Consider the following 27,978-nt stretch of genomic DNA (forward strand, 5'->3'; position numbering starts at 1 on the left):
AGCCGCACCTCGGCCTCCCCTTCAGGACCGGGCTCCCGAGGTGCTTGTAAGAAACAGGCAAAAACCACTGGAATAAAAAGATGGGAAAGCGCTCTGCAAATCTGGACACAACCTGAGGGGTTTATTCACCTTCTCCAGCTCCTCTCCCGGCCTTTGGAAGCCCAGGGGGTCGGACTAAGCGCACTGTGGCCCAACCTCCCCTCCCCGCTTCCCCCTCGCGGAGTTCGCGTCCCCGGGGTCTGGAGCTCCCCCGATCCGCACTGCATCTCCCGTCCCTGGAGCCTGGAAACAGCGGAAAAACCCTCGCCGGGCGCGGTTGCCCGGTCGCATCACATGACTCTGGCCCAGCGCCCCTTGCCGGGCAGACAGTAATACGCATGCGCTTAACCTCTAATCCCCGCCCCCCCCCGCCCACACCCCTGCTTGGCTGGCTCCTCCGCGACCGCTGTCAACTCCTCCCTCTCCTTTCTGTCTTCATCCTTCCTGACATTTACTCCCTTCCCCCGCCCCTTGGTGATGTCAGGCAGACAGCCTTCCCAGCCAATCAGCATGCTGTGTTCAAGGGTCGGCACGCGGAACCGGTCGGATCGAACCAATGGGTGCCCTCAGAGCGAGGGGCGCCCCAACCGCCCCGAGGAGCCGCGGCCGAGGGGCGGTGCTTCCCAGTCAGCATGTGGGCGGGGGAAGGGGGGGCCAGCAGCCGCAGAGGCGTAGACGGCGGCGGCGGCGGCGACGTCGCTCAGTCTTCGGGGTGGGCTCGGCGGCTCAGGCCGGGTGGTGCGGAGGGCACGGCGGGCTACAGCTGCCCCGGGGAGGCCACAGCGCCATGGGCGGGCGGTAGCAGAGCTCCCGAGGCCGAGGCGAGGGACGGCAGCGCTCAGTCCGGCTCGGCGACCGCCGGCGGGGCCCGGGGGAGGGTAGGCCCGGGGCGGGGGTCTTCCGGGGCTGCGTGGGGCCTTGGGGCGGGGTCGTAGGAGTCCCAGGCCGCCGCGAGGCGCTGCTGCCGGCCGCCGCCGGGTTCCTCCTCTGGGCCGCTCGAGGACGACGCTCCCGCGGAGGCCTCGCCTGAGGAGGCCGCGGCGGCGGCGAGGCCGCGGGAGGCCGCGGGGGATGGAGGAGCGGAAGGAGGAGGGCGAGGCGGAGATCCAGGAGCACGGGCCAGAGCACTGGTTCTCCAAGTGGGAGCGGCAGTGCCTGGCCGAGGCCGAGCAGGACGAGCAGCTGCCCCCCGAGCTGCAGGAGGAGGCAGCGGCCGCCGCGCAGCCCGAGCACAAGCAGCAGAAGCTGTGGCACCTCTTCCAGAACTCGGCCACCGCCGTGGCTCAGCTCTACAAAGGTGAGGCCGCGCCGCCATCTTGCCGCCGCCCGGCCCGGCCCGGCCCGACCCGACCCTACCCTACCCTGTCCCGACCCTACCCTGTCCCGTCCCTACCCTGTCCCGTCCCTACCCTGTCCCGTCCCCGTCCGGCCCGTTCCTGCCGCAGCCTCCCCTCGCCCTACTGGAGCGCGTGCTGGGGGCGGCGGCCTCCGGGTCTGGTGGTCGAGCTGCTGCACCCTCCTTGCCCGGAGGCGCCGCTGGGGAGATCCGGGTAGGGCCCCCCTGGGGAGGGGAACCCCCGACGGCGCAGCCAGGGAGGAGGGGGGTGTCTTGGATCCCCGGGCAGGGCTACGAGGACCGGGGAGGAGCCCCCGCCACAAAATGGCGAAGAAGGCGGCCGGCCGGCCGCACTGTGCCCCGACCTGGCCTCGGGGCGGGGACTGCGAGGGGCGCCTCCCGGTGCCGGCCAGGCCCTCTGCGCCCCCAGCCCCGCGCTGCCTTCCGCCCCGCCGCGACCCCTTGATCCTGGCCCCCCGCTCACTTTGGGATCCCGAAACCCTTGAACAAAATGGCGAAACCTAATATGGCCGTTCCGGAGTGATTGACGCCCAAATAACATTCTCTCTCCCTGTCTCTGTCTGTCTCTCTCTCTCTGTGTCCTTGTGCGTGCGTTTGTGTCCATTCTGTCCCCCCGCCCCCTCTTTTTTTTGATGTTTGTTTTCAGACCGAGTGTGTCAGCAGCCAGGACTTTCTCTCTGGGTTCCCTTCCAGAACGCAGCCACCGCTGTCACCAACCTCTACAAAGGTAAAGATAACCTTGGTGTATTGCTGGTGAAGGGGAGGGGCAGGGTGTGTGTCCTGCGTTCTGACCGTGTTTTCTGCTCCCCAGTGTAGCCGCTAACCTTGAATGCTTTGCAGCCTGAGAATCTCAGTGATGTTCTAGCTAGATCAACTGGAGGCGATTTTGATACCCGCAGCTCCTTCCTCTTCCTAAGGAAACACATGGCAATGTCTAGGGACATTTTTGATTGTCTTGATTAAGAGGGGGGCTGCTATTGGCATCTAGTGGGTGGAAGCTGCTCCTTATCCTTCAGTACCCAAGACAGCCCCTCCCCACTCAGCCAGGATTTACCCAGCTCCAAAGTGTTAAGTACCCGTGTTAAGAGGCTACGTAGGAACTGGAACTGGAAGATGGGTGAGACCTGCTTCTCTTGGAAAAGACAGCAAGAGAAAAAGTTTGTTTTTGTACCACAGAAGTGGAACAATCTCAGGGAAGATTTTTGGGTCTAGCCGCTTAGAGCATGGTGTGCATATTAACATCTGCACTCCTTTAACGATTTCATCATTTTCCTCCTTACTCCCTTGTAACTGGTTGTAAGTTGTTGCTAGGAAATCTTTAGTTTTGAATTGATGTATATGTGTTTCCTCCCGGTGCCTTCTGGGGTTTATTTTTCCTCCTCTGTGATGATGAGAGATGTGTTTAATTGTTCTTTGCCCATTGAGCTGTCTTGCCAACATAGGTTGAGATTTTGTGCCATGCAGATAGGGAAGATTTGGAAATCTGGGTTTGATTTTTGGCAGGGTTTGTATGAAAAAAAGATTTGGACCTGACTGTTAATCTTAATAAAACATGTAATTAAATGTTTTAAGAAACTTAGGAGCTGTTAACAGTAATGGAATTTTGTGTGAATCACAAATATCAAAATAGGTTGAAATGAACTTTGCAATCTCTCCTTGATCTTAGACCCCTATTTTTGGTTAAGAATATGCAAATGGCCGGGCTGGGTAACACAGGCCTGTAATCCCAGCACTCAGACTCAGGCTGAGGCAGGAGGAGCCCTGAGTTTGAGACCAGCCTGGGCTACATAATTGAGTTCAAGGCCAGCCTGCACTACAAAGCAAGACCTTGTCTCAAAAAACCAAAACCAAACAAACAAGTATGTGCAAAAAAGTGGCAGCATTCTGTAAGACATATCCCTTATGAGATTTCTTGAATAAACTGTACTTTTGGGGGGAGGGTTTTTTTTTGGCGGGAGGACATAGGGTCTCACTGTGTTGGTCAGGCTGGCCTCGAATTCATGGCAACCCCCCCGCCCCCATGCCTGGCTGGGGGGAGTAATTTTGAGAACTGTTAAATTGGTGTGAATAAGAATGCTAATTTAGGGAATGAAGAACTAATAGTTCCTCCTTATTGAGAAAAGGGAAACAGATTAAATGGTGCCTCAGTGGTCAGCTTTGATTTTTCTATGTGGCTGAGTTTATTATATATTATAAATGACTTTTTTATGTCATAGATGTTTTTGGGGTTTTTAGCATTCTCTTTGAAGTGGTTTTAGGGAAATAATACTTGAGAAACTCAATTTTTTACAGACTCAAGTTTCTTGGAGTATATATACATTAAAAAAATCACTTTTTTGGGCCGGGGATTTAGTTCAGTGGTTCTGGTGCCTGTCTCGAAAGCACAAGGTCCCGAGTTCGATCCCTGGTACCAAAAAAACACGAAAAAAAACACACACACAAAAATCACTTTTTTTTTGGTTTTGTTTATTGTTTTTGGTACCTGGGAGTGAACAAAACAAAAAAATCACCTTTAAGATGTATAGTTTTTTAAAAAAGTGTAGTTTGATTTTGGCATATACTTTTAAAAGAATGTTATCTGTCTCCCCACTTTGTTCCTGTCAACCACTGATCTGACTGCAGTGTACTGTATGTAGGTTTCCATTAAGAGTTTGTGGTCTGTATCCTTTTGTGTTTGGCTTCTTCCCCTTAGCATGATGTTTTTGAGGTAGATTCATGGAGTTCACACTGCAGGTATTAGTGCATTTTAATGCTTTGTAGTCTGTTGTATGGAGGTACAAGTATAAGGTTTATCCTTTTGCCATTGTTGCAGTTGTTTGAAGAGGAAAGCAATATATTTTTAGTGTTTTTTATGTGCCAAGATTCTTTAGCCATGTACAGTACACATATAAATGTCTTTTAGTTTTGGTGCTGTTGTGTATTAAGTAGATTATATCCCTCTAGGATTTAGCAGTTTTTTAGTAATCCTAACTCTTTAAAAGAAGGTAGGTTTAGAAGCTGAATTCTGAAATAATCCTTAATTTGACTATTTCATTTGAGATGTGTGTACTAGTTTTCTTTGTTCAGAAAATTTAATCAGGGACATTTAAGTGTTACATGTAGTTCTTGGATTGTATAGTCTGGTCTAGTTTTTGTGTTTGTGTTTTTTTAGCAGGAAACATCCCTTCTTAGCTAATAGGAATGGATAAATTGTGTTCTGTGGAATTTGGTAGTGTTGGGAGAGCTTATTTCTATTCCTATCTTTTTTTTTTTTTTTTTTTTGAGACAAGGTCTCACTAGGTAGTTCAGGATGGCCTTGAACTCACTATGTAATCCAGGGCCTCCCAAGTGGGATTACAGGCATGCAGCATGGCCGGCCTCAGTTCCTATTTGTTGTGAGGAAACTAAATAGTATTCTGCAAATCCTTATACCCTTCCTCCTTTTCAGGGTGTGGTCTTTAGAGAACAGAAGTACAACTGTAGGAATAATAGGTTGTCTTAAATAGAGCCAATGAAATTAGCAAGTGCATGTGGCATTAAGTAGTGCTAAGTTTTTCAAAGTTCTGATGAAATATTTAAGTGTAATTTACAGAGGGGAAGATTTTGGAGGATCCTTTAAGAGGGAAACACATCTGTATTTTGTATATGTGAGTACTTAATCTGGAAAGCTAAAAATGACAAATTTTGCAGTCTGGGGATTGTTTAGCACCCATATCAGCCTTTTGATAATTCCTGAAATCAGCACATCGGAAGGTCAGAATTGAGGTAAAAACCTAGCAGAGGGCTCCTTTAAATTGCCAGTGGATTTTTGGAGAGTAGAATGGTGATTGACTCAGTTAGAAATGTGACTGGAAAGAGTTACAAAAGAATATAAGTTGACGTTGTTTTCTCAGTGGGAACAGGATTCAGAAAAATGGAGTGCATGGTCCTCCTGTTTAGATAATACGGGTCAAACTTTGGCTTCCTTTTTTGGAAGGGAGAAAAATCCTCGATGCTAGTCATGGATTTGATTAATACGAAGAGGATGGTATTTCTTTGCATTGTTGGGTCCCTGCCTGAGTGTGTGTGGTTTTTTTGTTTTTTAGTACTGGGCATTGAACTCAGGTCCTTGTGAGTGTGTTTTTTGATGCCTCTAACCAAAGAAGTGAGTGAAAAGTTACTGAGGTGGTTTTAATCTTAGTCAGGGTTGATGCTTACCTGGGAAATACTTGGCCAAGTCTGCACCTTTCCCTCGCCCGCTGGATCTCTTGCATGGTTGGCATGTGCTTTTTAAATTTTTTTCTGGTACCCTGGATTGAACTCAGGACCTTGTGCTTGCCAGGCAGGCGAGGAGCTACTGAGCTAAATCCCTGGCTAGGCATGTGCTTTCTACCATTGAGCAGCACCTTTAGCGCCAGATTGGTTTTATAAATTCACCTGTCATCTCTGTTTTTCTTTTTGGTACTGGGGATCAAACTCGGGACCTTGTGCGTGTGAGGCAGGTGCTGGAACCACTGAGCTAAATCCCCGGCCCACCTGTCATCTCTCTTTTTTTTTTCTCTCATCTCTTGGTGACTGGTTTCCATCATGGTCTCTTGATTTCTCCTAGGAAAGCATTGTGTACTTTGAATGCTCCTGAGAGTTGGGACTGGTGGTTGTCCTCCAGGGCAAAGATAACCTAGGTAGCCTCACAGGGCAGCCTGAAATGGGAGCTGGTGCCCTCATGGAGCCAGTGCTTGACCATCTCCCTCACCCCCCCACCTTTGGTATGGGATTGAACCCTGGGCCTTCACATTGATCTGCATCCCCAGCCCTTGTTTTATTTTTTATTTTGAGACAGAGTCTTGCCAAGTTGCCCAGGCTGGGCTCAAACTTGTGATCCATTTGCCTCTTAGCATGTGCACTACACTAGCTTCATTTCTTTTCTTTGTGGTTTTTTGAGACAGGGTCGCTGTGCAGACTGGCCTTGAACCCACTACGTAGCTGGGATTATAGCCCCCCCCCCCTTCATTGCTTCTCAATGGCTCTTTCTCAGCTTTTTAATGTTTTTCTTCTTTGATTCTTGTTTTTTTTTGCTTTACGTTTTAGCAGTGCAGTTGAACCATTGGTTGAATGGAGCCGAGAGCTTTCCCTTAATACTGCACACACTAAAAGATATTTCTCAGATTCTTCTAGAAGGGTGATGGCAAACCTTTTAGAGCTTTCAGTGATAAAAAAGCCGACTATGCATGCTGTAGGCTCACCACCCCTGCCCTAGAACATCATTTGCCTCCAGGTGTCTGCTCTAGTAGTACTTGCACAGGCCTAGTTTCATTGTAGTCAAGGGTCTTGGAATCTATTGCCAGATCATCCGGTTTCAGACCTTGATGCTGTTACTGGTTACCTGTGTGGCTCTACAGGCGTATTGGAGCCAGGTGCCAGGTGTTTTACCATTGTGCTTCTTGGTTTTCTTAAGTGAGTTAATATCCACTAACTTCAGTGCAAGCTTTTAGTTTTATGCCTAGCATATAGTGAGTTCCCAAGTGTTGATTGTGTTGATGGTCAAGTTTTAACTATTTTTTGCATGTTTTTTACTATAGGCGGTGCTTACTATGGAGGGAATAATTCTAGTTTAGTTTTTGTTTTTAAATTTTTTTGTGTTAAGTAAGCACTATGATATGTACTTTTCTTCCTTACCTTCCTAAAAGGGGGCAAACATAAATACAATTGACAGGTGAGAAAAATAGTGTGATGTCACATTTGCTTCTTGCTATGTTGTTTCACTTTAGTGTGGCCATTTTGGACCTACATAGAAGCTAATGGTGGATTGATCATAATGAAAATTGTTGAACCAAATGGGTAATTGTAAACAAATGGTGAGAGAAAGCATAGGATCAGAGATAGATGGCACTGGGTTATTACTCTCCATGGTACAAAAAATTATTCCTGAGCATTGAAACTGTTAAATACCTCAGTGTAGATTATAGTTAGAAACCCTAAGACTTAAATTTTCTTCTTCACCTTCAATTATAAGGAGGATTAGCCCTGGTTTTTTTTGTTTGTGTTTTACTTTTTGTTTCTGTTTTGAGACAGTCTTGCTATGTAGTTCAGGCTGGCCTTGAATTCAGTTTTGTAGCCCAGGCTGGCCTCAAACTCACAGCAATATTCCTACCTCAGCCTCCCCAGTGCTGGGATTATAGGTGTGCACTACCACACCTGGCTAGCCCATCATTTGTAATGCCCCATTTATAGATTTAGTCTGTAAATTTTTATAGAAAATAATCATTTTCTGCTGTATAACTTTTCTGTAAAAAGGATATTTTGTTCTAAGCATGGTGGCACGTTATAATCCCAGCTACTTGGGAGGTTGAGTCAGGTGGATTACAAGTTGGAGGTTACCCTGGGTGATTTAGTTGAGCTCCTTTTTCAAAAAGAGGTTTGAGATTGTTAGAAATGTTGCTTAGTGATATAAAGCCTCTATGTTCAATCCACAGTTGGGGTGGTGGTGGTGGAGTCCTTAAGAGGAGGATATTTGGCTGCAGGACAAGTCAGGCTGTCTTGAGTGGTATGGACTCCTTTCTAACTTGGATGCTGGAGATAGGGATGGATTTAATTTGGTGGTTCAGGCTCCTGCTTTGCAGTTCTCTCCCCTTTGCATGTTCATATACATGTGTGCACTTTGTGTTCAGACTGGTTTTATCATGGTGACAGGACAGGTAGCTCACCTCTTTGAGCTCACCTCTTGAGATTGCTCCTGAAGCTTAGAAGAACCCAGTTTCTTGCCCAGAATAGACTCATTACTTACCTAGCATAAGTACCTTAATCAGAATGTGGGAATACACAGAATAGTTGGAGGGAGTGTGGAGCAAGCTTCCCTCAGCATGTGCTTGGCTATCCAAACAAAATACTTGAGGCCAGGGATTTAGCTCAGTGGTTTTGCTGCCTGCTGCACAAGCCCAAGGACCTGAGTTCCATCTCCAGTACCAAAAAAACCCATAATAATAAAATAAAAACAGATCCAAACAAAATACTCTAGAGCTTTGTAGACAGGGCAGGACAGGGATTCAAGGCTGGGCAGGCAACACACAGTGGCTGCTATGATCTTCCTGGTGGATGTCCTTTGTTCTGTGTGCTAGGTGAAGATTAAGCTCACATATAAGAAGTGAGAAGGTAGTGCTTAAGTTTCCAACAATTCCTTAGGGGATACACAGACATTATTAAAACAGTTGGAATACAGTTTTGTTGGCTTTGACTCAGATCCTCATGTTCCTAATACAATAGTACATTTTTTGCTTCGCCAGACTGGATGATTAATTATGATCAAGTGTTTTGTAAACAGCAGTATTCCTTAAAAATGTTGCTCTGGTTTAGAAATGTGCTCTAGGGCCAGGGATTTAGCTCAGTGGTTCTGGCGCCTGCCTTGAAAGGACTGGAGTTCGATCCCCGGTACCAAAAACAACAACAACAACAAATGTGCTCTAATGACTTCTGGATTTTCTTCAGGAGAATGAGAGACTTTGTTTTGTGGGGAAGAAATGGCTTGCAGGAGAAACTGTCACTTACCCAAGTTTGGACAGACCTTTGAGCCTTACTTTCTTGTTTACAAAATTGGAATACCTTCTCACATAGTCTTTTTTGTGAGACTCAAGAAACATTGCCAGATGTGGTAGTGCATGTTTGTAATCCTGGCACTTAGAAAGCTGAGGCAGGAGAATTGCCATGAGTTTGAGACCAGGCTGAACTACGTAGTGAGATTGTCTCAATAAAATAAAAAGAAACATTGAGTAACTCGGTGGAGTACATGGAATCTTAAGTTCCATCCTTAGCACCAAAAAATACAGCATTTTGATTAATTTTGTCTGTATGTATCGCTTAAGGTTCTGCGTTTGGTTTTCACCTCAGAATCAGTATGATTCTGTGTATTCTCCCGACCCCCACCACCACGAAGAGTAAACCTAAAATTTTTTGAATACAATTTTAGATTTATACAAAGACATTAAAAAATTAAACATGGATATCTCGTGTGACTATTGCATGAATCAATTTGCTTTTTTGAAAAAGATTACTGTTGTGGTTAAAGGTTAGATCTAACATTTCAGTGCACCTGGGGACTCATTTGACCTTCACGTTTATGACCCTTTTCCAGAATAGCTTTGGTTTTGGTAAAATAGTGTTGATCCCAAGACTGTCTCACAGTTTCTGTACCTAGGTGTTTTGGGCCAGGGGCCCAAATTCCAGAATTTGGGTGTCTAGTTGTCAGGGTTCAAAGCAGTGTTTGGCTCAGAGCCTTCATGAGGCTGTGTGTGTGTGTGTGTGTATGATTATTATTCAACGGACACTATGTTGTTCAGAAATTATATTAAAATGTAGTCTCTTTAGCTGGGCTAAAGGCTGAAGCAGGAGAGTTGGAAGCCAGCCTCGGCTACAGATTAAGACTGTCTGAAAAAAACAAACAAAATGTAATCTCTTCATATCTAAGGTTTTCCAGTAAGCATGCAGGTTTTTCCTACTTAGTTCAAGGTTTGAGGAAGGCTTTACTTTTTTTTTTTTTTTTTTTTGTACCGGGGATTGAACTTGGGTCCTTGCACTTGCGAGGCAGGTGGCCGAACCACTGAGCTAAATCCCCGGCAAGGGCTTTACTTTTAACCCAGCAGCTAGAAAGTCCTACCTGTAAGATGTGTGTTTTAAATGCCCTAGCAGTAGTAGGAGACTTTCTTTTTAGGGAAGTAACTGAGGTTGTATTAATTTTGTGATACATTGGACCTGGCTTTCAGAGTAGGTTATTAATGGTATCAAACCAAGCTATGCTCAGGTCATGGGAAAACATGTACCTGAAGACCTTAAATGTATCTACTTTTTTCCTCTTACTCCTTCTAGTCTGTAAATTAGTGTTTGCAAATTTCCCTTTTTTTTGAGACAGGATCTTACTATGTAGTTTAGGCAGGCTGTGAACTCACTGTGTAGCTCTGGCTGGCCTCCAACTCATGCCAGTCCATCTCCTGCCTCAGCTTCCTGAGGAATGGAATTACAGGCATAGGCACCATGCCTGGCTAAAATACCTGATTTTTATCAAGCTCTTAGTTGTTTCTGATGTTGAAACTTGGTCAGAAATTCTGAGGTGTGGTTATTGGTGAGCTGCATATTTTTTTTTTATAATTTCTTAAAAGAGGTTCACAACTTGTGTAACTTTCTGCCTTCTAAAACAGTATGTATTGAGTGTCCCAATGTGTAATTTAAATGTGTGAGAGCATTAGTCCCTTATGTATCTGACTGTTGGGACTACTTCTCCATCCTGTCCTGTGTCTCACCCCACAAGGACCAGTCAAACCAGGGCCTCCTGCATGCTGGGCAAGTGCTTTTCCTGCTGAGCTACATCCCTAGCCCTGTTGGGACTTCTTGTGTCCTCAATCAAAACCACTCGAACCTTAACCAAGCTCCCCCGCACCTGTAAGTTAAAAAAACAATCACCTCATATGATCCGTTGTCTAAGGTGTTTTGTTTCTGGAGGTACTGGGGATTGAATTGAACCCAGGGAACGCTTGAGTTTCACCCACAGCCTTCCCTTTTTTTGTGGCACTGAGAATTAAGTCCAGGGGCTTTTGACCACTAAGCTACATCTTATCCCTTTTTATTTTTTATTTTAAGGCAGAGGTTTGCTAAGTTGCCAATGTGGGACTTGCAATTGTTTTTTTGTTTTTTTTTTTTTTGGTACGGGGGATCAAACTTGAGGCAGGTGGTGGAACCACTGAGCTAAATCCCTGGCCCAGGACTTGCACTTGTATTCCTTTTGCCTCAGCCACCCTCTGTGCGACCCAGTCCTTTTTTTTTTTACTTCCTGTTGAAACTTGGGCTTGCAAAGTTGACAGCATTGGCCTTGAGCTTGTGATCCTCCTGCCCCAGCCTTCCAACTAGCTTATATTCCAGATGTGTTGCCCACCTTTGTTTTTTTTAATAATTTTTTTGATCTTTTATGTGCGCATTTTTATTTTTAAATTTTTATTTATTTATATATTTGTTTTTTTGAGGCAGGGTCTCCCTTTGTAGTTCAGACTGCCCTTGAACACTGTGTAGCCCAGGCTAGCCTCGAACTTGAGGTGATCCTCCTGCCTTAGCCTCCCTAGTGCTGGGATTACAGGTGTGGGCCACCATGCCCGGCTCCTCTATTTTTTTTTTTTTTAATTCTAGCCTTACCTTCATTTAGCTCTAGAAAGATAAAATTACCTCATTATGTTTGGAAACAAATTACCCCAGTTATGACTTTGATTGAAAATAATTCTTTTGGGTAGGGAAGATTTATAAAAACCACATTGCTTCTAGGTTTGTACATTTTACCTTTATCTTTTAAGCCCATGGGATATAGGCTTAGCTTGCTCATGACTTGATTTCCCTTAAATGACTTCAGCTCTTTTAGAATTGAAGATCTAGATACAACTTTTCAAAGTTACCTTAGGTTTATCTACCCTCTTAAAGTTGACTTTCCTGAAAGTCTTCTGCAGGACAGGAAAGTGGTGTATGGTATTGTCCTTATAAATGCTGTTTAATTTTAAAATGGAGTTCATGCCTGCTTTGTGTATGATGAAATGAGAAGTCAGCAGATACTGACTCATTTTGTGTGACTGCCATTATCTAATAGTGAGATACTGCAGAAATGACTTCACTTGACCTATTTTTAATAAATCTAGCTGCAAGATTAGACTAATCTGCTTTCTCAAAATTATAGTGGGATTTAAATGAGAAGATAGGAATACACTGTATGGCCTACCACAAGTTCTCAATGGATGTTGAATTTGAGTCCTAGTCCTTTTTATTTTAAAGTATGTTTAAGGGAAATGACCTATTCCCACATTCAGCTTCTCATTTTTCTATTCTTTGGCAATAAAGACAGGCCATTCACCAAGGAGTATTCCTTGTTTTATAGTTCTGTTTGTGCACCTGTACCCTTGCCCTTTATTTAAGGGTGGAGGTGGGAGAGGTACTGGAGAGTGAACCTAGGGCTTACTGAGTGCCAAACACAAGAGCTATGGAGCTGCTGCACCTGTAGTCTGTCAGTTTTTGAATAAAGCAGATGCAGCTTGGGATCCTTGGGGGACCAAGCTCATCATTCATTGTTTGACTATTGCTTTTCCTTTTTGAGTCTACTCTGGATGTAACAGACACAGAATTAAAATAATCACAGCCAGTAGTGATGATAATGTATCTCACTGCTTTTTGTTTTGTTTTATGTTTTTGGTACTGGGGATCGAACTCAGAACCTTCTGCTTGCAAGGCAGATATGGTGCCCCTGAGCTAAATCCCCAGCTCCTGTTGTTTTCTGAGACAAGGTTCCGTGAAGTAGTCTGGGCTGGCCTTGAACTTGTGATCCTCTTGCCCCACCTTCCAAGAGGTGGGATTACAGGCATGCAGCACCATGCCTGACCTTCCCATTGCTTTTATAGAAGGTCTAGGGATAAAGATGTACTAGTGATTTTCTGCTAGTATGGCAGCTAACTAAAAATAAATTGCAGTGACTTAAATTTTCAAATTTTTTCCAACTAGATAAAACCACTGAAGGGCGGGGATTATTTTACTGAATTCTGATTCAGTATATAGGAGGAATCTAGTCTGGGGAATTTTAAGTTAAGGGAATGGTAGTGAAGTACAAGAAATTGTTCAAAATTAGAAACAATGGAAATAAATTCAGGGAAATGAATGAAGCACCTGTTTGTTTTTCATGTTGTATAGAATTGATTTTCCCTTGTTAATTTCTAAAGTTTGCTGCAGCCTTGTGCATTTTTAATTGTTGGTGCTGAAACTGTCAGTAGGCGTGCGTCTCTGAAATGATAGGGTAAATGCAGGTAAGCATGGCCTGAGTCATGCTCAGTATTTAGGCATCTGTTGAATGATGTGTTGTGTCTATTTTAGAATTTGTGAGAATTCACCTTTCTGAAGGAGAGTGATATGGCTTAGAGGTTAAGGACCAGCAGGGTGTGGATAAAATTCCAGCTCTTCTGTAGGTACTGGGACCTTGAAGAAGTTAACTCTCAGTACCTCAGTTTCCTCACTTGTAGAAGAGAGTAGTAGTACCTGTGTAAATGTAGATGGTTACTTTAATCTTGAATCTTCACTTGATCTTAGCCAAAAGGCCGAGAAGCGATTTTAATCTTGAATCTTAATAAAGCAGTAATAAACACTTGATAATTTAGCTACTGTTAATACCATTAAGTGTAGCACCTTATTTTAGGGATTTGGCTAATGATAAGTAGCTCCTCTGTATGTATGTGTGTAGTTTTTTTTGGTACTGGGGATTCAACTCGGGACCTTGCATTTGTTTTTTTTTGTGGGGGGGCTTGCATTTGTGAAGCAGGCGGGAGCACCACTGAGCTAAATTCCCCGCCCTATGTATATTTTTTTTTGAAAGGACAGATAGGCTCTAGGACTATGTATGAACTCTGAATTTAGACCACTAAGATTAAATGTATAGTATTTCTAACAGGTTTCAGATTATTAGATTACTTAAAGACTTAGAGGCCTTATATTAATGGTATAATTATATTTGGTAACTTGTAAAATAATTTTCTTTACAAGGGAATAGTATGGCTCTACTGATCATGTATCTTTTTTCGTTTTCTTTCTAACAGAAAGCGTGGATACCCATCAGCGAAGTTTTGATATTGGAATTCAGATTGGCTATCAGCGACGCAATAAGGATGTGTTGGCTTGGGTTAAAAAACGCAGAAGAACTATTCGCAGAGAAGATTTGATCAGCTTCCTGTGTGGAAAGGTTCCTCCACCTCGAAACTCTAGAGCTCCCCCAAGACTGACTGTAGTGTCCCCTAACCGAGCTACTTCAGCGGAAACTAGCTCCTCTGTAGAGACTGATTTGCAACCCTTCCGGGAAGCCATAGCTCTGCATGGTAAAGCCGTTTAAACATATTTCTTTGGAAAGATGGTTAAGAGTGTGCCTGTGGACTCATTTTCATGTTTAGGCATAGATCCAGATATATTGTCTGCTTTTTGTCTATTACAGTAAACACTCTAGAAATGTTTGAACTAGAATGTAAGTTAAGGGCAATTTTTGACTGTGAGCTAGGCCATCCTAAAAATGTTTTTAGAAAGTTAGCTCAAGCATATTGATGTTATAGTAACAGTCTTTCTGCAACATTAACTAGAATTTGTTGCTTTGCATTATATGATGTACATGTCTTCTTACTCTTCTGAGTTAAGAAAGTTCTTGTGTCTTAAGAATTCTGTTGCATTTATAGCTGCTTGGAGGGCAGCCTGGTCCACAAGAGGCAAGTAAAGCAGGTAATTGTTGGGTTAGTTCTCGGGAACTGAGAACTGCTGTTGGGACCCTTCATTATCTTCTTTGCTGTAGAGGATGGGCATTGATGACCAAGGGGTAGAGGCGATAGGAGGTCCTTTTTCCTCTGTCCTGCTGTCCTTTTGGTCCTTCTTGCTTTGATAGGATGATCAGAAGTGCAGCTTGTGGGCAGATCCATCACTACCTTCCCAGGCTAGACTTGTCATCAGAAGGCATTCTTGGATGAGGGGCTTTAGGATTAAAGGAGAAGCCTGAGGAACAGGCTTCTTGTCAGGGATAAGTCTATTGTTGCTTGCTCTCTAATACAGACTTCCATGTAGAGAACTGGGAGAGTTGTCTGTATGACAGCATACAATATTGGAGCTAAAAGAAAAAGCAACAAAATAATTAAGAAATGATTGAAACCAAGTTGAAAACATGGGTCAAACAGATGATTAAGCAAGAAGTGTAACTACTGAGAAGTAACTAGTGAGTTAGATTATGAATCCTGTTAAAAGTTAACATCTGTAGGCTATAGAATAGGTCATCTAAAAGTTAACCTGGTAATAAAAATGTGACAGATACACATGCACACAAACACACGTGGTCTTTTATATCATTGAAACTTTAATGCCTATAGAAATTCTTACTCTCTTTTGGCATACTTTGATTCTTTCCTATACTCCTAATCAGAATATGGAGTTGGAAAAAGTATTTTTGTTTTTTGTGGCTTACAAGTTTATGGCAAGTTAAAAAATTATTCCCAAGAAGGCCCATGTTACACGGACACAGTATTTAAGACTCTAGACTATTTTTAATATGTTAGAATAGTTAAGCTGTTCAGAACTTTTGGAACTCAGGCAAAAATATGATTGGTCTGCTCCTACTGAATTAGAGTTTGAAATTTACCCCTTAAGTTTGCAAATAGAATTATAAGAGGTACGCCTATATAACAGATTTAGTTTATGGTAGCATGTCTCAGGTTTATGATTCATTCCATACTTATCTTTTCTGTATTATACTACTGTCTTGTAGAAATAGTTTTTAAGCAACAAATGCCAGCTTGTTAGATCATAATGTACTTGTGTACATAGTAAAAACAACAAGCTAGTCCCTCTCTTTGGGAAACTACTCTAACTCCCAGTGTATTTTCTCAAGTTGAATCTTTTTAACCTGTGTTTTATTATTTTGAACTTTGGGAGTTTTAGTGATGATGTAGTTGCACAAGGGACTATTTATAATTTTGACATACATTTAAATTGTTAAGAGTTTTGCAAAGCTTAAATACAATACTTTGTTGAAAAATAATTTTCCCTCAAATGATTTATAACAGCACCAATTCGGTAGACAGGAAGTACACTTTACTCTTTGGAATCATACCTATAATTTATGTTAAGTCAGTGTTGCATGAATAATAGGGCCCCTTGAAAGAGTCTATTGAAACAAATTGCACTGAGCTTTATGCTCTAGTGGTTTTCAGGAACATAAGTGTATTGAGAATACAAGTCTCATGTGAATCTGTAAAAAAATTTGAATTGTAGTAAGAGCATTATTAACTAGTATTGTAGATTAACTACCTTATGTAAATTCAAGTAAAAACTGTCAAGGTGATCTTTTAAAATGTACTTGGAAACATCTTAGGGTAAATACTAAGCAAGATTTCAGTTTTGCATATAATTTTTTTTTAAGTCAAATCTGTAGTTAGAAGTGAAGTCAAGGGGTGGGGGATTTAGCTCAGTGGTTCTTCCCCCAGCCTCGCAAGTGCGAGGGCCGGAGTTCGATTCCTGATATTCCGCCCCCCCACCCAAAAAAAGAAGTGAGGTCAAATAGAAGTTTTTGTAGTTTTGCTTTGGAGAGTGAGTTTAAATTTGTGAAATTTTTGTAGAGCAAGAGACATGGGAAAAAGAGTTTGTTGAGGCAAACTTGAGTTTATAATTTAAGCAAACATCATGTTCTCATGTCCTGTCTTTATAAATAGGACACTTTTCCCCTATATTAGTTTTTTTCTAATCACTTCCTAGACACCCACCCCTCCAGTACCTCCACCAGATACACCCATGGATACCTAAAATGTACCAATTTGAGGGAAAATGGCAGACTTGGGACATTTGCAGAGCATTTCAGGTAGAGGGTGTGACAGATGAGTAAGATTCAGTGTTGGATAAGCCTCACTAACCTTGAGCCCACTTTAGCAGGAGAGATTTAGATAAACAGCTTCAATGAAAAGTACATCAACTAATGGTTATCCGAAAGTTTCAGTCAAAGGTCCTTTAATAGCCAGGCTTAAGACTAATCCAGTGCTTTATTTTGACCCTTGTCTATAATTTATTGTTTGTTTTTCTTGTACTATGGGAGCTAGCCATTGGATGTTAGACTCCCACACACATGAATTGATTTTAGTCATTTCCTTGTCTTAATGCTGAAAATCTACTGAGAGCCAAATTAGCAACTTGTTTTTTGTGTAAACAGTATTTTAGGTGGACTAAATCACCTGGACTACATTATAGTTCTCTGCCTACCTTTCCATTGACTCTTTTAGTAGTCCTTTCTCTTCCAGAGCCTTTTCTATTCTGCTACTTTGGCTCTAATCTTCCCTTAGGTTCTTTCACTGATCTGAGTTAGATGTCCCAGCTATCTAGCCCTACCTGCTGCTTTCAGTAGGCCCTGCAGGGTCATCTCTTAATTCTAGATGGCTACTTCTCTTTTAGACCTTCTCTCCAGGGTATCAAACATAAGTGTCCCGTACATACTTGTTTCAGAATATGGTTCAAACCAGACTTGACCTTCTGCTCCCAAAACAGCAAATACATGGCATCTTTTATAGCCATTCAGCAGTCTGTGCAGTCTCAAGAAATAGATAAGCCAATAAAGAGTGCTTTATTTTTTTTCTGTTGAGGCAAACATATAGTAGGTTGACTTATTCTATTGTCTTGAAGATGACATGTGTAAGACATTTGGGGGATAGAAAGAAGCATCTCACAGTGCAGGTTAGCATGGGCTGAGGAATGGCCCTTGGTAGGAACTGAGCTTGGGCTTGGGATAGTTTGTGCTTTTGGTTCTTATTTCTGAGCTGACTTGGTCACCAGTCTGTCTTTGCATGAGTCCTCTGTATCTACTGGAGCAAGTGCAGACTCAGCAGGGCACTGCAAGGCCCTTTCTTGACCTGGGGTCCAGTATCCTAGCCATACTGTTTAATTTTTTGAATAACTTCATGCTGTCCTTACAAGCCCTCCTACCCTACCTCTTCATCCTGGAAGGTTGATGAAATGCCACTTCTGAGTCAGCTTTTCTACAGTTTTTCCTGTGGTTTTTCCTATTTGCAGTCTTCCTTGAATGGGGCTTGTTTATTTCCATGACTGTCTTTTGGCTGTTACTTCAGCAAAGGCCCTCTCTTGTTCCTTTAGGCTTTTACATAGTTTCGCAAAATATCTGATACAGGTGTATTCAGAATTTACTACAGGGGTTAACACAGAGTTCTGAAAAGGGAATATAGCACAGTGAAGACTGAGAAACCTCTGGAAATGGTAACGATTATTGTCCCCAGATGACTACAAGTATAGAAGACTACAAGTAGGGGAGAACGCAACCTGTGTGTCTAGAGGAACTAGCAGGAATCTTGTGTTAAAACAACTGGGATTTGCTGGGACCTGAGGGTGATACCATTAGAACTATTCTTTTATGTATACTTTTGTACCATGGTAAGGGGAGTCTCATTTAATCCATACCCTGGATTATTACCATTTTATTGATGAAGGCTCATTGGTTAAGATGGTGCAGATTAGTAAGTAGTAGAATAGATTATCTAGATTTATCTGGCTCAAAAAATTTATCCTCTTTACCGCTATACTGCTATGTTTGTAGATTTAGGGTGTCTTTACTCCCACACCCTCCTTTTTGTATAACTTGGGGTTGGGGTAAGAGGAGAATTTTGTTTAAAGACATTAGGATCCTGGTGGCATGGTGGCACATGCCTGTAATCCCAGCACTCAGGATGCTAAGGCAGGAGGATTGCCGTGATTTCAAGGCCAGCCAGGGTTTACACAGAGAGACCCTCAAAAAAACAAGATACTAGGAAATACATGAGATTTGTGTGTGTATAGGGTGTCATGTCATGTGTGTGTGTGTGTGTGTGTCCCAAATCTGGATAAGCAGGCTTGAAGATGGATGATTTGGGACTTGCTGTGAACCCTTGGCTTGTGTGGTTGGAAGAGTGGCCAGACTTTGCCATAGGCCACATTCCCTATATAGTCTTGGGCAGTGTTCTTTAACCTTTCCAAGCCAGTGTCCTTTGTGCCAGTGATGCATTTTGTTTATAAGGTGATATGGGAAAACCTAAATAGAACACGTAAACACAGTGTGTTTTTCCTGGAGGGAAGGAGGATTGCTGGTTAGAAGTCCTGCCTGTGAGTGCCATGCCCTTTTTGTCCTGTGGCAGCCCAGGTGCAAAAATAGACCTGTGGCCCCAATCTCATGGTCCTACATGGCCTTTGAGGATCCTTCTTAATTCCCTGTTTAAATTGGCAGATATTTACTCCAGAGAGCAAGTTAATTTTAAACTTGATTGTTACTTAAATACTGCTTGTCAAGATTTTGAGCTTGTTTAATGTTGATAAACTGATGAAGTTGGTTACATTCTCCACTGCCTAGAGAGAGGCTCTGACTTGGCTTCCCCAAGCTAGTGCTGTCTGGAAAGCCCTGTATTTGAAGTCTGTTCTCCTTGTCCTGAGTTCCGTTGTCATTGTGAGGATTGATTGGTGGCAAGGGTTGAGTAAGAAGGGGTGTATCCTCTTGAGTGGCAGAGCCAGGTAACAGGTGTTACATGTGACTCACTTGATAACTTCATTCAGAACCTCATTCATTGTCACTTCATACGTGGTCTCTGTAGGTTGCTCACCCTGTCACACTGTCCCATAAAAAACAAAGATACTTGGTTTCAGTTGCAACCAGTGACAACTGATGACATTCTTGACTGCAGTACTTGGAGTCAGCCTCATTGGGCCTGGGTTATCCCTCTGTAAAAAATTATGCATCATTTCAGACTCAAAGGTTGTAGCGTGCAGGTCCGGTGACACCATAGGCACTGGTTGGTGGGAACCATCGCTGTCATTGGCAATTGGCTTTAAGATACCATCTTGTCAATTTTAAGTGTCTCTCATGTTGAAAGCAGATTTACGGCATAGTGGGCTGTCACATTTGCTAGCATAAGTGCTGAGAAAGGACTTGCATTCTTAGGCCTTTAATATGACACTAGAGAATTAGAAAAAGCAAAGAATCTAAAGGAAAGATAATCTTTTATTTATTCTTTTGAGATAAGGTCCCACTACCTGGCCATCCTCCTGCCTCAGTTCTCCACCCTGAATGTTGGGACTAGAGGTGCAGGTTTGACTCTGGTGGTGCTGGGGATCCAACCCAGGTGGAGAACTTGTAATTCCAGCACTCAGGAGGTTGAGACAGGAGGGTCCTTGTGAGTTCATGGCTAGCCTGCGCTACATCTAAAGGACCTCTCCCCCGCCCAAAAAAACACAAACACACAAAAAAGAGAAAAGTACTTCAGGAATTAAGACAGCAGCTCCTTAGTATTGGAGGCTGAGCACTTTTGGTTTGAAAGCCCCTTGTTTTCTTGGATTTGGTGTTAAGAGGTCTGATTTCTGCAGTTAAGTCCTGCTGAAGTTGTGGTTGGTGTTAAAATGAAGGTATATACTGTCATTCTATATTCCTTCTTAATAGTTCATTACTTACTGAACACTGCTAATTGGAAGTAGAGGCAGGTGACTAAAAGATGAATAAGTAGTCTCAGGCCTAGTGGATTTATTAGACAGCCTAAAGTATATACATCCAGGTAGGGCTGGGGATTTAGCTCAGTGGTTCTGCCACTTGCCTCTCAAGCGCAAGGTCCCAAGTTTGATCTCTGGTGCCAAAAAAAAAAAAAAAAATGTATATACATCCAGGTAATTGGGTTGGGATACAGTGTTACTGCTTGGGCAATTCATAAGCTCTATTTCTAGCATTTTTCCCCTTGTGCCTAACAGTCTGTGGGCTACATGGGAATTCTTACTCGGTTAAATCCTTGACAGATTCTTGGGTCTGAAGAAGCTGGATGTAGGACCCTATAAGAAAAATGTAGTCATTTGAAAATCAGGTTCAGGAGGGGGGGTATAAGGTCAGAAAGTAATTTTTACCTAGAAAAATAAGGTAAATTGCGAATTTTTCAAAGTATAAAATGGTTACCTTCAACCCACAGTTTATAGAGAGCTGTGATTTTAGGTAGCCTGAACCAGTGTATTTCATCTGAGCGCAAGCTTTTGAAGTGTTAATTCCTCCCTCAAAACATTCTTTGCAGTGTGCCAGAGTGATATTGAAGGGAAGTTACCATGCCTAGACAGTTGACATTTAGCATATGTAAGGAGGAATTTAATTACTTGTATTTTGTCACCCTTCCTCCCCTGTCACTCCTCTGTCCCTTACATTAGTATAGCTTTATGTTTAGAAATTTCTTCTGACAGCTAACACAGGTGTTAGGTTAAGGATTCTGAAACTGATGGGATAGTATAGAAGAAGGTCCTTGCAGTTTTCTGTGGCTGGCTGATTGGAACCAGCCTGTGAGGGTTTAAGTCCATCCATCTTTTAGAGTTATTTTCTCCTTGGAGGAAACCCATACTCAGTGGTGTGTGGAACTCGGTAGGTTTTTAGGAAATGCTTGCTGAAAGTTGCAGTCTGCATCTTGAAATAACAACTGTTGATGGCTTTTTAGCAGTAAAATGTTATCTAAAAAGCTTCTTTGGAAATTAAGATGTAAGAGATTAATGCACTGAAGCAATCTCTTAGTTGCTTAAAATTCACTGTAATATCCCCAGATCTGTAATTAAATTTCTTCTGAGGCTGGAACTTTTAAATTGTGCCTTTTCTTCAAAACAGCCTCTGAGAACAATTAAAGCAGTTATAATAGCATTAAAATTTCTGATGAAAAGTTGGTGTTTTCTGCATATGAAGGTTAGATATTAAATGCTGAAGTGTCTGGAGGTAAGGCTTTAAGCATCAGGATTGCCTTGGATCTGTGATAAAATTTTGTTGGACCTTTATTATTTTTTATTGCAGTGAAAAAAGAGGCTATGTAGCCACACCTCAAAGCCAGTTTACTTACCTAGGATTTAACTAATAATCTACTGGTGGTAGTTGTGATGCAGTTTTACATCTGAATTTAATTTTCTCTGACTTAATATTAATTTCTTGGAAAATTTGAAAATTTCCAAAAAAATAAAAAATTAAGTATCTTGTGATTCCATTACGTAGACATAAATGCAGTTAAATGTTTGGCACATTTTCATTTTAGTCTTTTTCAATGTATAAATATTAAAATTATTTCATAGTTGAGATCATTCTGCATATATGGTAACTGTATTTTGCATTTTTTTTCACTTTTAACGTCGTGAGCATTTTTTCCCATGGCATTAAAAACTGTCTTTGAAAATGGAAAGCACTTTGGGCTGTCAGCATAACTGAAAATGTTTTCTTGGTGTGACACATGTATCTTTGTAATTGGTTTGATTTAGTGTGCTTTACTTCAATAAAAATTCAGTGTTACATTTTACAGATTGGGGTGGGGAGTGGTATCTACTTCAAATGACAAATCTTTTAGTAGAATTCCTTTTTAATTGATTAAACTCCCCTGGTACATCTGAAACACTCCGTTGACACTACAAGTGCTTGCCTGGCACCTCAGCACATGCCTTGGAGAGTGCTGCACATCTGGATAGTGAAATGCATTTCCAAGGCAAGAATGCCAGTTCTTAGGGCTTCCAGACAGGAGGTTACCCATTTTGTTCCAGTTGGGTTTTCAGATCCGCCCCTCTCCGGGAGACGGTGACATTGGTGGAGCAGATCTGCAGAGGGCCCTGAACTGTGCTGGTGGATCAACAGTGTGCCTTCTCACCTCCAGGGCTAGCCCTCTTCACAGGGGCGCAAGGTGCTTGGAGCCAGTAGAGAGTGTAGGCGAAGCCTCAGGCCACTGGCTGCTGGACACGGCAGTGAGATTGACTGAGCCAGCATTTGCTCTTTCTCTGCCTTTGTATGACCAGACTGTGTGTTGGGAAATTGGAATTACATGTAATGAATTTTGCAAACAGCATTTTCTTATTACTCTAAGCATGGACTTGAAATGACAATAATAGCTGTGTGCTACTTTTAATAATTTGCCATGTAACTTGGATTCCTATAACCTGGACTGTAAACTTGTTTTAGTTCCAGTGGGAGTTTTCAAAGTATGATTAAATCATCTTAAACCTTTTCCCACTCCTGCACTAATTTTAAGTGAATGCAGAAACTTTAAAGTTGATGAGTTAATTTATCTTGTATTAAGTGCTTGAGACTTCTCTGTCTAATCATGCTACTTGTTCTACTGCTTTTTGTCAATTGATATTCCCTTTGAAAAAGTGTTTTTGGTAGAAATTAAGTTGTATGCCCCCTGGACATACAACTTAGTTTTTTAGTTCTGAAGCATGTTTAGATATTCTGTACTTGTATAGGTCTGATTGTTCATGTGGCTTAGCTAAGGTTTTCCAAAGCATCTTTAGTAGCTGTCATTGGTTTATAAAATAAAATTTGGGCTGTTTAAAATGCACATATTTTTTGGTTGTTAATATTTTTTTGACACTTGTGAAGTTTTGGGGGGAAGATGAATGAATTCAAACTTTGAAAAGATTCTCACAGCTGAGAGTAGGTAATAGATAGGTAATGTTGCACATTGTGATTTTACTTGTGCTATTCAATCAAACAAGTCCTACACCCAATGGAGGAAGACTCGTTCTCTAGAAGTTACTGGGGAATTTTCAGATTGGCCAAATAGATGCTTAATGTATTTTCTTTCTTTCTTTCTTTTTTTTTTTTCCCTCAGTACTGGGGATTGAACTCAGGATCTTGCGCTTGAGCGTGGTGCCGCTGAGCTAAATCCCCAGCTTAGTGTATTGTCTTTTTAATGGAGAAGTTGAAACTGTAAGAAACATTGGCTACAAGTGCCTAATCCACTTGTGATGGAATGCTTTATGAGCCTTTGGCATTGGTCATTACTGCCACAGGACCCTATAGTTAACTGGAAGGGAATCTGGGATGAGGTTTGTTGAAATTTTCCTGTAGTTTTAAATGATAAAGGGGATCCTGAATTTAATGAGATAGACCGGTTAATTGCCAAATTCCAGGTTTTGCAGTATTACAGAAAACGATGACCTGGTAGTATGTTATGGGCTGTGGAATTAGGAAAAAGGAGGGTACAGCTCTCCTTGCAAGTTCAGTTTATGTGTAGAGCTTTAAAAAAAACTGCCAACAACTTGGGGATCATGGAACTGTAAATATGATGGTATTGATTTTAGGTGAAGTGAGCTGCCAGCAGCCTGAATTCATTTCTTAAAATCCACTGATTTCAAAATGTGGGGTGGGACTTTTGAGACATTCATTTTCAAAATTCAGTTAGTGTTATGTACAGACACTGTTCAGTCCATTGGAGATTAAAAAAAACCTGTCTATAGGAAGAGATGGTTGATAGTGTTGTATAAGAATAGCCCAAGGTGTTTAACTATTTTTTTTTTTTAAAGAAGTCAGTGTGTTGGGGAGGAGGAAGTATGGTTCTTCTGATGATAATTCTGAAATGTCCAGTAGGGAGCTAGAAATACAGGTCAGCCTTGAAGTCCTGGGGCTGGGTCCATTTCTAAGGTCCAACCTTGGAAAACATTGCCTGTGGGCAAACTAAAGCAGTGGAGAAACTCACTCTTGGTAACAATTGGCTGTCCGGCAGAAGAGAAGCTGGGCAGAGGAGACTTGAGGAAGGAGCTGGCAGGTTGGAGAATAGGAAGGAGTAGGTTTCAAGCAGGAGGGAGAAGGAGCCAGTGAGAGACTTGACGAGGAGAGGTAGGAGAAGCAGGCAGTGGCCTCTGTGGAGGTGCCAGAGGAACTTGTGAGCCTCAGGCAGCTGCAGTGAGCCTTGGAAGAGAAGCCCAGACCTGGTTTTGGAAGGAACTGCAAGTTATTGGTATTGGCAATGAATGATTTAGTCTTAAGTTGGGTGAAGAGGACAGAAAGGGAGAGCAACTAATTAGACTAGGCCTTAAGAGGCAGGCTGGCCCTAGACCAGCGGTGGTGAACCTATGGCACACGTGCCACAGCAGGCTATTTTTATCATTGGAAGCTCTAGAAAGTTCGCCATCACTGCCTAGACTCTCAGTCCACTTCCTCACTAAACCAATTCAGTCTTTAAGAGGAGGCAGCTTACAGTGAATAGGAGTGTAGATTGCGCTTGAGTGCTTGTCTCAGCTCTTGCTTACTACCTGTTGAGCTTGGGGTGGATTAGTCACCTTTTAAAATTTGGCTTTTCATCTGCAGAATGGAGTAATATAGATGTCATAGGGTTACTTCAAAGATTAAATTAAAAAGTACTTAGTATAGTGGCTGATGTAGGAAATATTCCAGCATTTTAATTTTTTTTTAACAGGTGCTGGCCTTTGAAAGGTCAAGAGGTAAAGAAAGACTAGTTAGAATTTCTCAGACCGAATGGGAGTGGGGTGCCTCCTTGTCAGGGAAAGCTGTGAGGGAGCTGGTTGGATTAGTGCAGATAGGGGTGTGGGGGGCACCTGGAGGCGGGAGTTGAGTTCCAAGCAGTTGATCCAGGGAGATGTGGGCATGGAATACTGTCAGTGATGAAAGGTAGTTGGGGTCTATGGGTTGAGAACATTGTCCATGGTTGTTGATGAAATGAAAATGATGTCCAGGGGATTTAATAAATTTGATGTGGTATGAGTTAGCATATTTTATCAAGATTATATTTATATTTATATTATGTATTTTCAGAACTCAGAATGGGTCCCCACCAAATCAAACCTCTAAGCTTATTTTGAAACCTAAGATAGAAGTCTTGTTCTTTGGAAACTTTGATTAAACTAGATCATATTATAAATTTCATCTAATGGGTGAGGAACGTGTAAGGGAGGGGAATAAATGGGATGGATGTGATGAAAATACACACATTGAAACCCAGTGTTCTATAAAATTGACATGCACTGATAATAAAAGCAAAAAAAGAAAAATGTCAGTTTGGTGTTAGGAAAATACCTAGGTGAGGCTAGAATAGTGTTAGGCCAAATTGATGTCAGAAAGTCCAACGTCAGTGTCACTAGGTTTTTAAAATTTTATTGCTGATTTATGTGTGCTGCCCTGACTATGCCTTTCCCGGGTTCATCCTGAACATTAAGAAGTAGAATACAAAAAAAAAAAAGAAGTAGAATACAAATTGGTTCCTTAACTGTTCAAGATTTAAACAATGAATATTCAAACCATAAATGCTGGAGTATGTTCTAGATTTAATAGCTTGGAAGCAAAGCAGAAAGATTTTTTACCACACCCCTACATTTTCCTTCTCTAGGGATTAGAAACAATGTTGCCCCAGGCTGTCCTTGGGAATCTACCAAATATATATATATATATATATATATTTATATATATATATATATATTTTTTTTTTTTGGTACCAGGGATCGAACTCAGGACCTTGCACTTGGGAGGCAGGCAGCGGAACCACTGAGCTAAATCCCCGGGCTGAATCTACCAAATAGAGTCCAGATCTTGGGTGATCATACTGCCCCATGTGTCCAGGGTATATCCACTTTGGGCTCATTGTCTTGGGGTAATTTTTAACAGTGACCCCCTTTCAGGCTTGACACCTTATCTAAAGAGGGGATGTTGGACTAAGTCTACTTAGGCTTAGAAATGATGTCCTGCCTCCGGTACGTGCACCATACACAGACGTGTACCAGAGAGATCTGTTGGAATGATTTGGATAAACAATGTCCTGTTTAAAGCAAGCATTTTTTGTCTTTACTATGTGTAAATGATGTATGCTACCTACCTAGCAGAGAAGTAGATGGGAGGATTTCTTGAGATATTTGTACACTTGGCACAGTGCTCAATACACAGCATTCTGTGACTGCTAAGCGACCAATATCGTAAGTATCAGTAGTATTACCAATAAAACATTGCCAAAGCCAGGTGGTTTTTTCAGAATAAAATTTAATTACTCAGTGGTGGCCTCTTGCAAAGAAAATTGGCAGACACCCTTTTACACTATGGCAACATGGAAAGTAAAGTGGGTTGCTTTCAAAAGGGTTAAATAATTGAGCAACTCTAAAACCTCTTTTCTTCTTCCTAGGTCTTAGTGGTGCAATGGCTAGTATAAGCGTGCGTTCGAGTACCCCAGGCTCTCCTACACATGTAAGCAGTGGATCGAATGCTAGTCGAAGGAGAAATGGACTCCATGATGTCGATTTGAACACTTTCATATCAGAAGAAATGGCACTCCACTTGGACAATGGTGGAACTAGAAAGCGTACCTCAGCCCAGTGTGGCGATGTCATTACAGACTCACCAACCCATAAACGCAACAGAATGATCTAAACTGCAAACATTTTCACACCCACCATGCTGCTTGAAAGCCACTTGATCCTCAACATATACTATTATTGCAAAGGAAACATGAGGCCATCTTCCCCTGTTCACTGTTTAAGACAAGTGAATTCTATAGTGGTTGCCATAAAAGGAAATTCTAGGAATTTACAGTAGACGCCTCTTGTAACTATGGCTTCCTCAAAACTATAACCCTAGCAGAGGACATCAGATACCGTGTAGTCATTAGCGAGATCATCATAGGCAAACATACATCCGTTCCAAGGCTAAAAGTGACCTTAACTGTATTTATTCTCAAAGGGAAAGGAAATAATCAGATTTTTATTTGGTTATAGAATGTTTTTTTTTCCTGGTCCATTTCCTGCTGTGTTGAGTAATTTGCTTCAACAGTATTGCCAGGTTCCTAAAATTGTCTAAAAACATGATTTGGCTCCCTTGTCAAATCTGCAGGCTTCCAAATTTGGCAGCTGCACTCTACCATGCACCTGGTTTCTATTTAGTAACAGTGTGCAACTTCTAATTATCAGATTGTGCCCTGTTTTTAGTTTCCAAAGCAGTTTCTAATTCTGGTGATTGTGTGATGTAAAGAGGTGCTATGATGGTCATGCAATTAATACTTAATATTGAAACAATACACAGAACTTTATTGGATTCACTTTGTGTGTGTTTGTGCTCTAAAGATAGCAATATTATTAAACTGCCCCCAAGTTAATCCTGTAGGCTTCAAATACTCAATTTTAAGATAAGTACTACTTTCTGAGGTACTTTCCTTATGGTAAATGTAAACGTGTAGACTGTATTCAAGGTGACCGGAAGGAGGTCCTAACCTGTGAGAATGGGCTTCCTGAATTTCGATTCAGTATTAGGGAGGTGATGGTGGGTAGATATTCTAGTCCTTCATATCCTGTGTTAACATTTTTCATGG

General features: G+C 42.1%; 1 protein-coding gene across 1 annotated transcript; it reads left to right on the forward strand.

Moving 5' to 3' along the window:
- The first annotated feature begins 700 nt into the window (after positions 1 to 700).
- Hapstr1 (HUWE1 associated protein modifying stress responses) lies at positions 701 to 27,704 on the forward strand. Its single transcript, XM_004864873.4, has 4 exons — positions 701 to 1,336; positions 2,043 to 2,123; positions 13,951 to 14,226; positions 26,800 to 27,704. The coding sequence occupies exons 1-4, from the start codon at positions 1,111 to 1,113 to the stop codon at positions 27,042 to 27,044; spliced, it is 828 nt and encodes a 275-aa protein (XP_004864930.1). The 5' UTR covers positions 701 to 1,110; the 3' UTR covers positions 27,045 to 27,704.
- Positions 27,705 to 27,978: the final 274 nt, after the last annotated feature.

Source organism: Heterocephalus glaber, unplaced genomic scaffold (assembly GCF_053883595.1).
Source record: "Heterocephalus glaber isolate CG9 unplaced genomic scaffold, H.glaber_assembly_v1.0 deba00001781, whole genome shotgun sequence".
NCBI classification, from domain to species: Eukaryota; Metazoa; Chordata; class Mammalia; order Rodentia; family Bathyergidae; genus Heterocephalus; species Heterocephalus glaber.

Bases quoted from the DNA above. Each gene is read 5' to 3' on its own strand.
- Hapstr1 (XM_004864873.4), top strand. From the start codon at position 1,111: ATGGAGGAGCGGAAGGAGGAGGGCGAGGCGGAGATCCAGGAGCACGGG. The intron at 1,337-2,042 runs GTGAGGCCGCGC...GTTTGTTTTCAG, and splicing joins CGTGGCTCAGCTCTACAAAG to ACCGAGTGTGTCAGCAGCCA. The intron at 2,124-13,950 runs GTAAAGATAACC...TCTTTCTAACAG, and splicing joins TGTCACCAACCTCTACAAAG to AAAGCGTGGATACCCATCAG.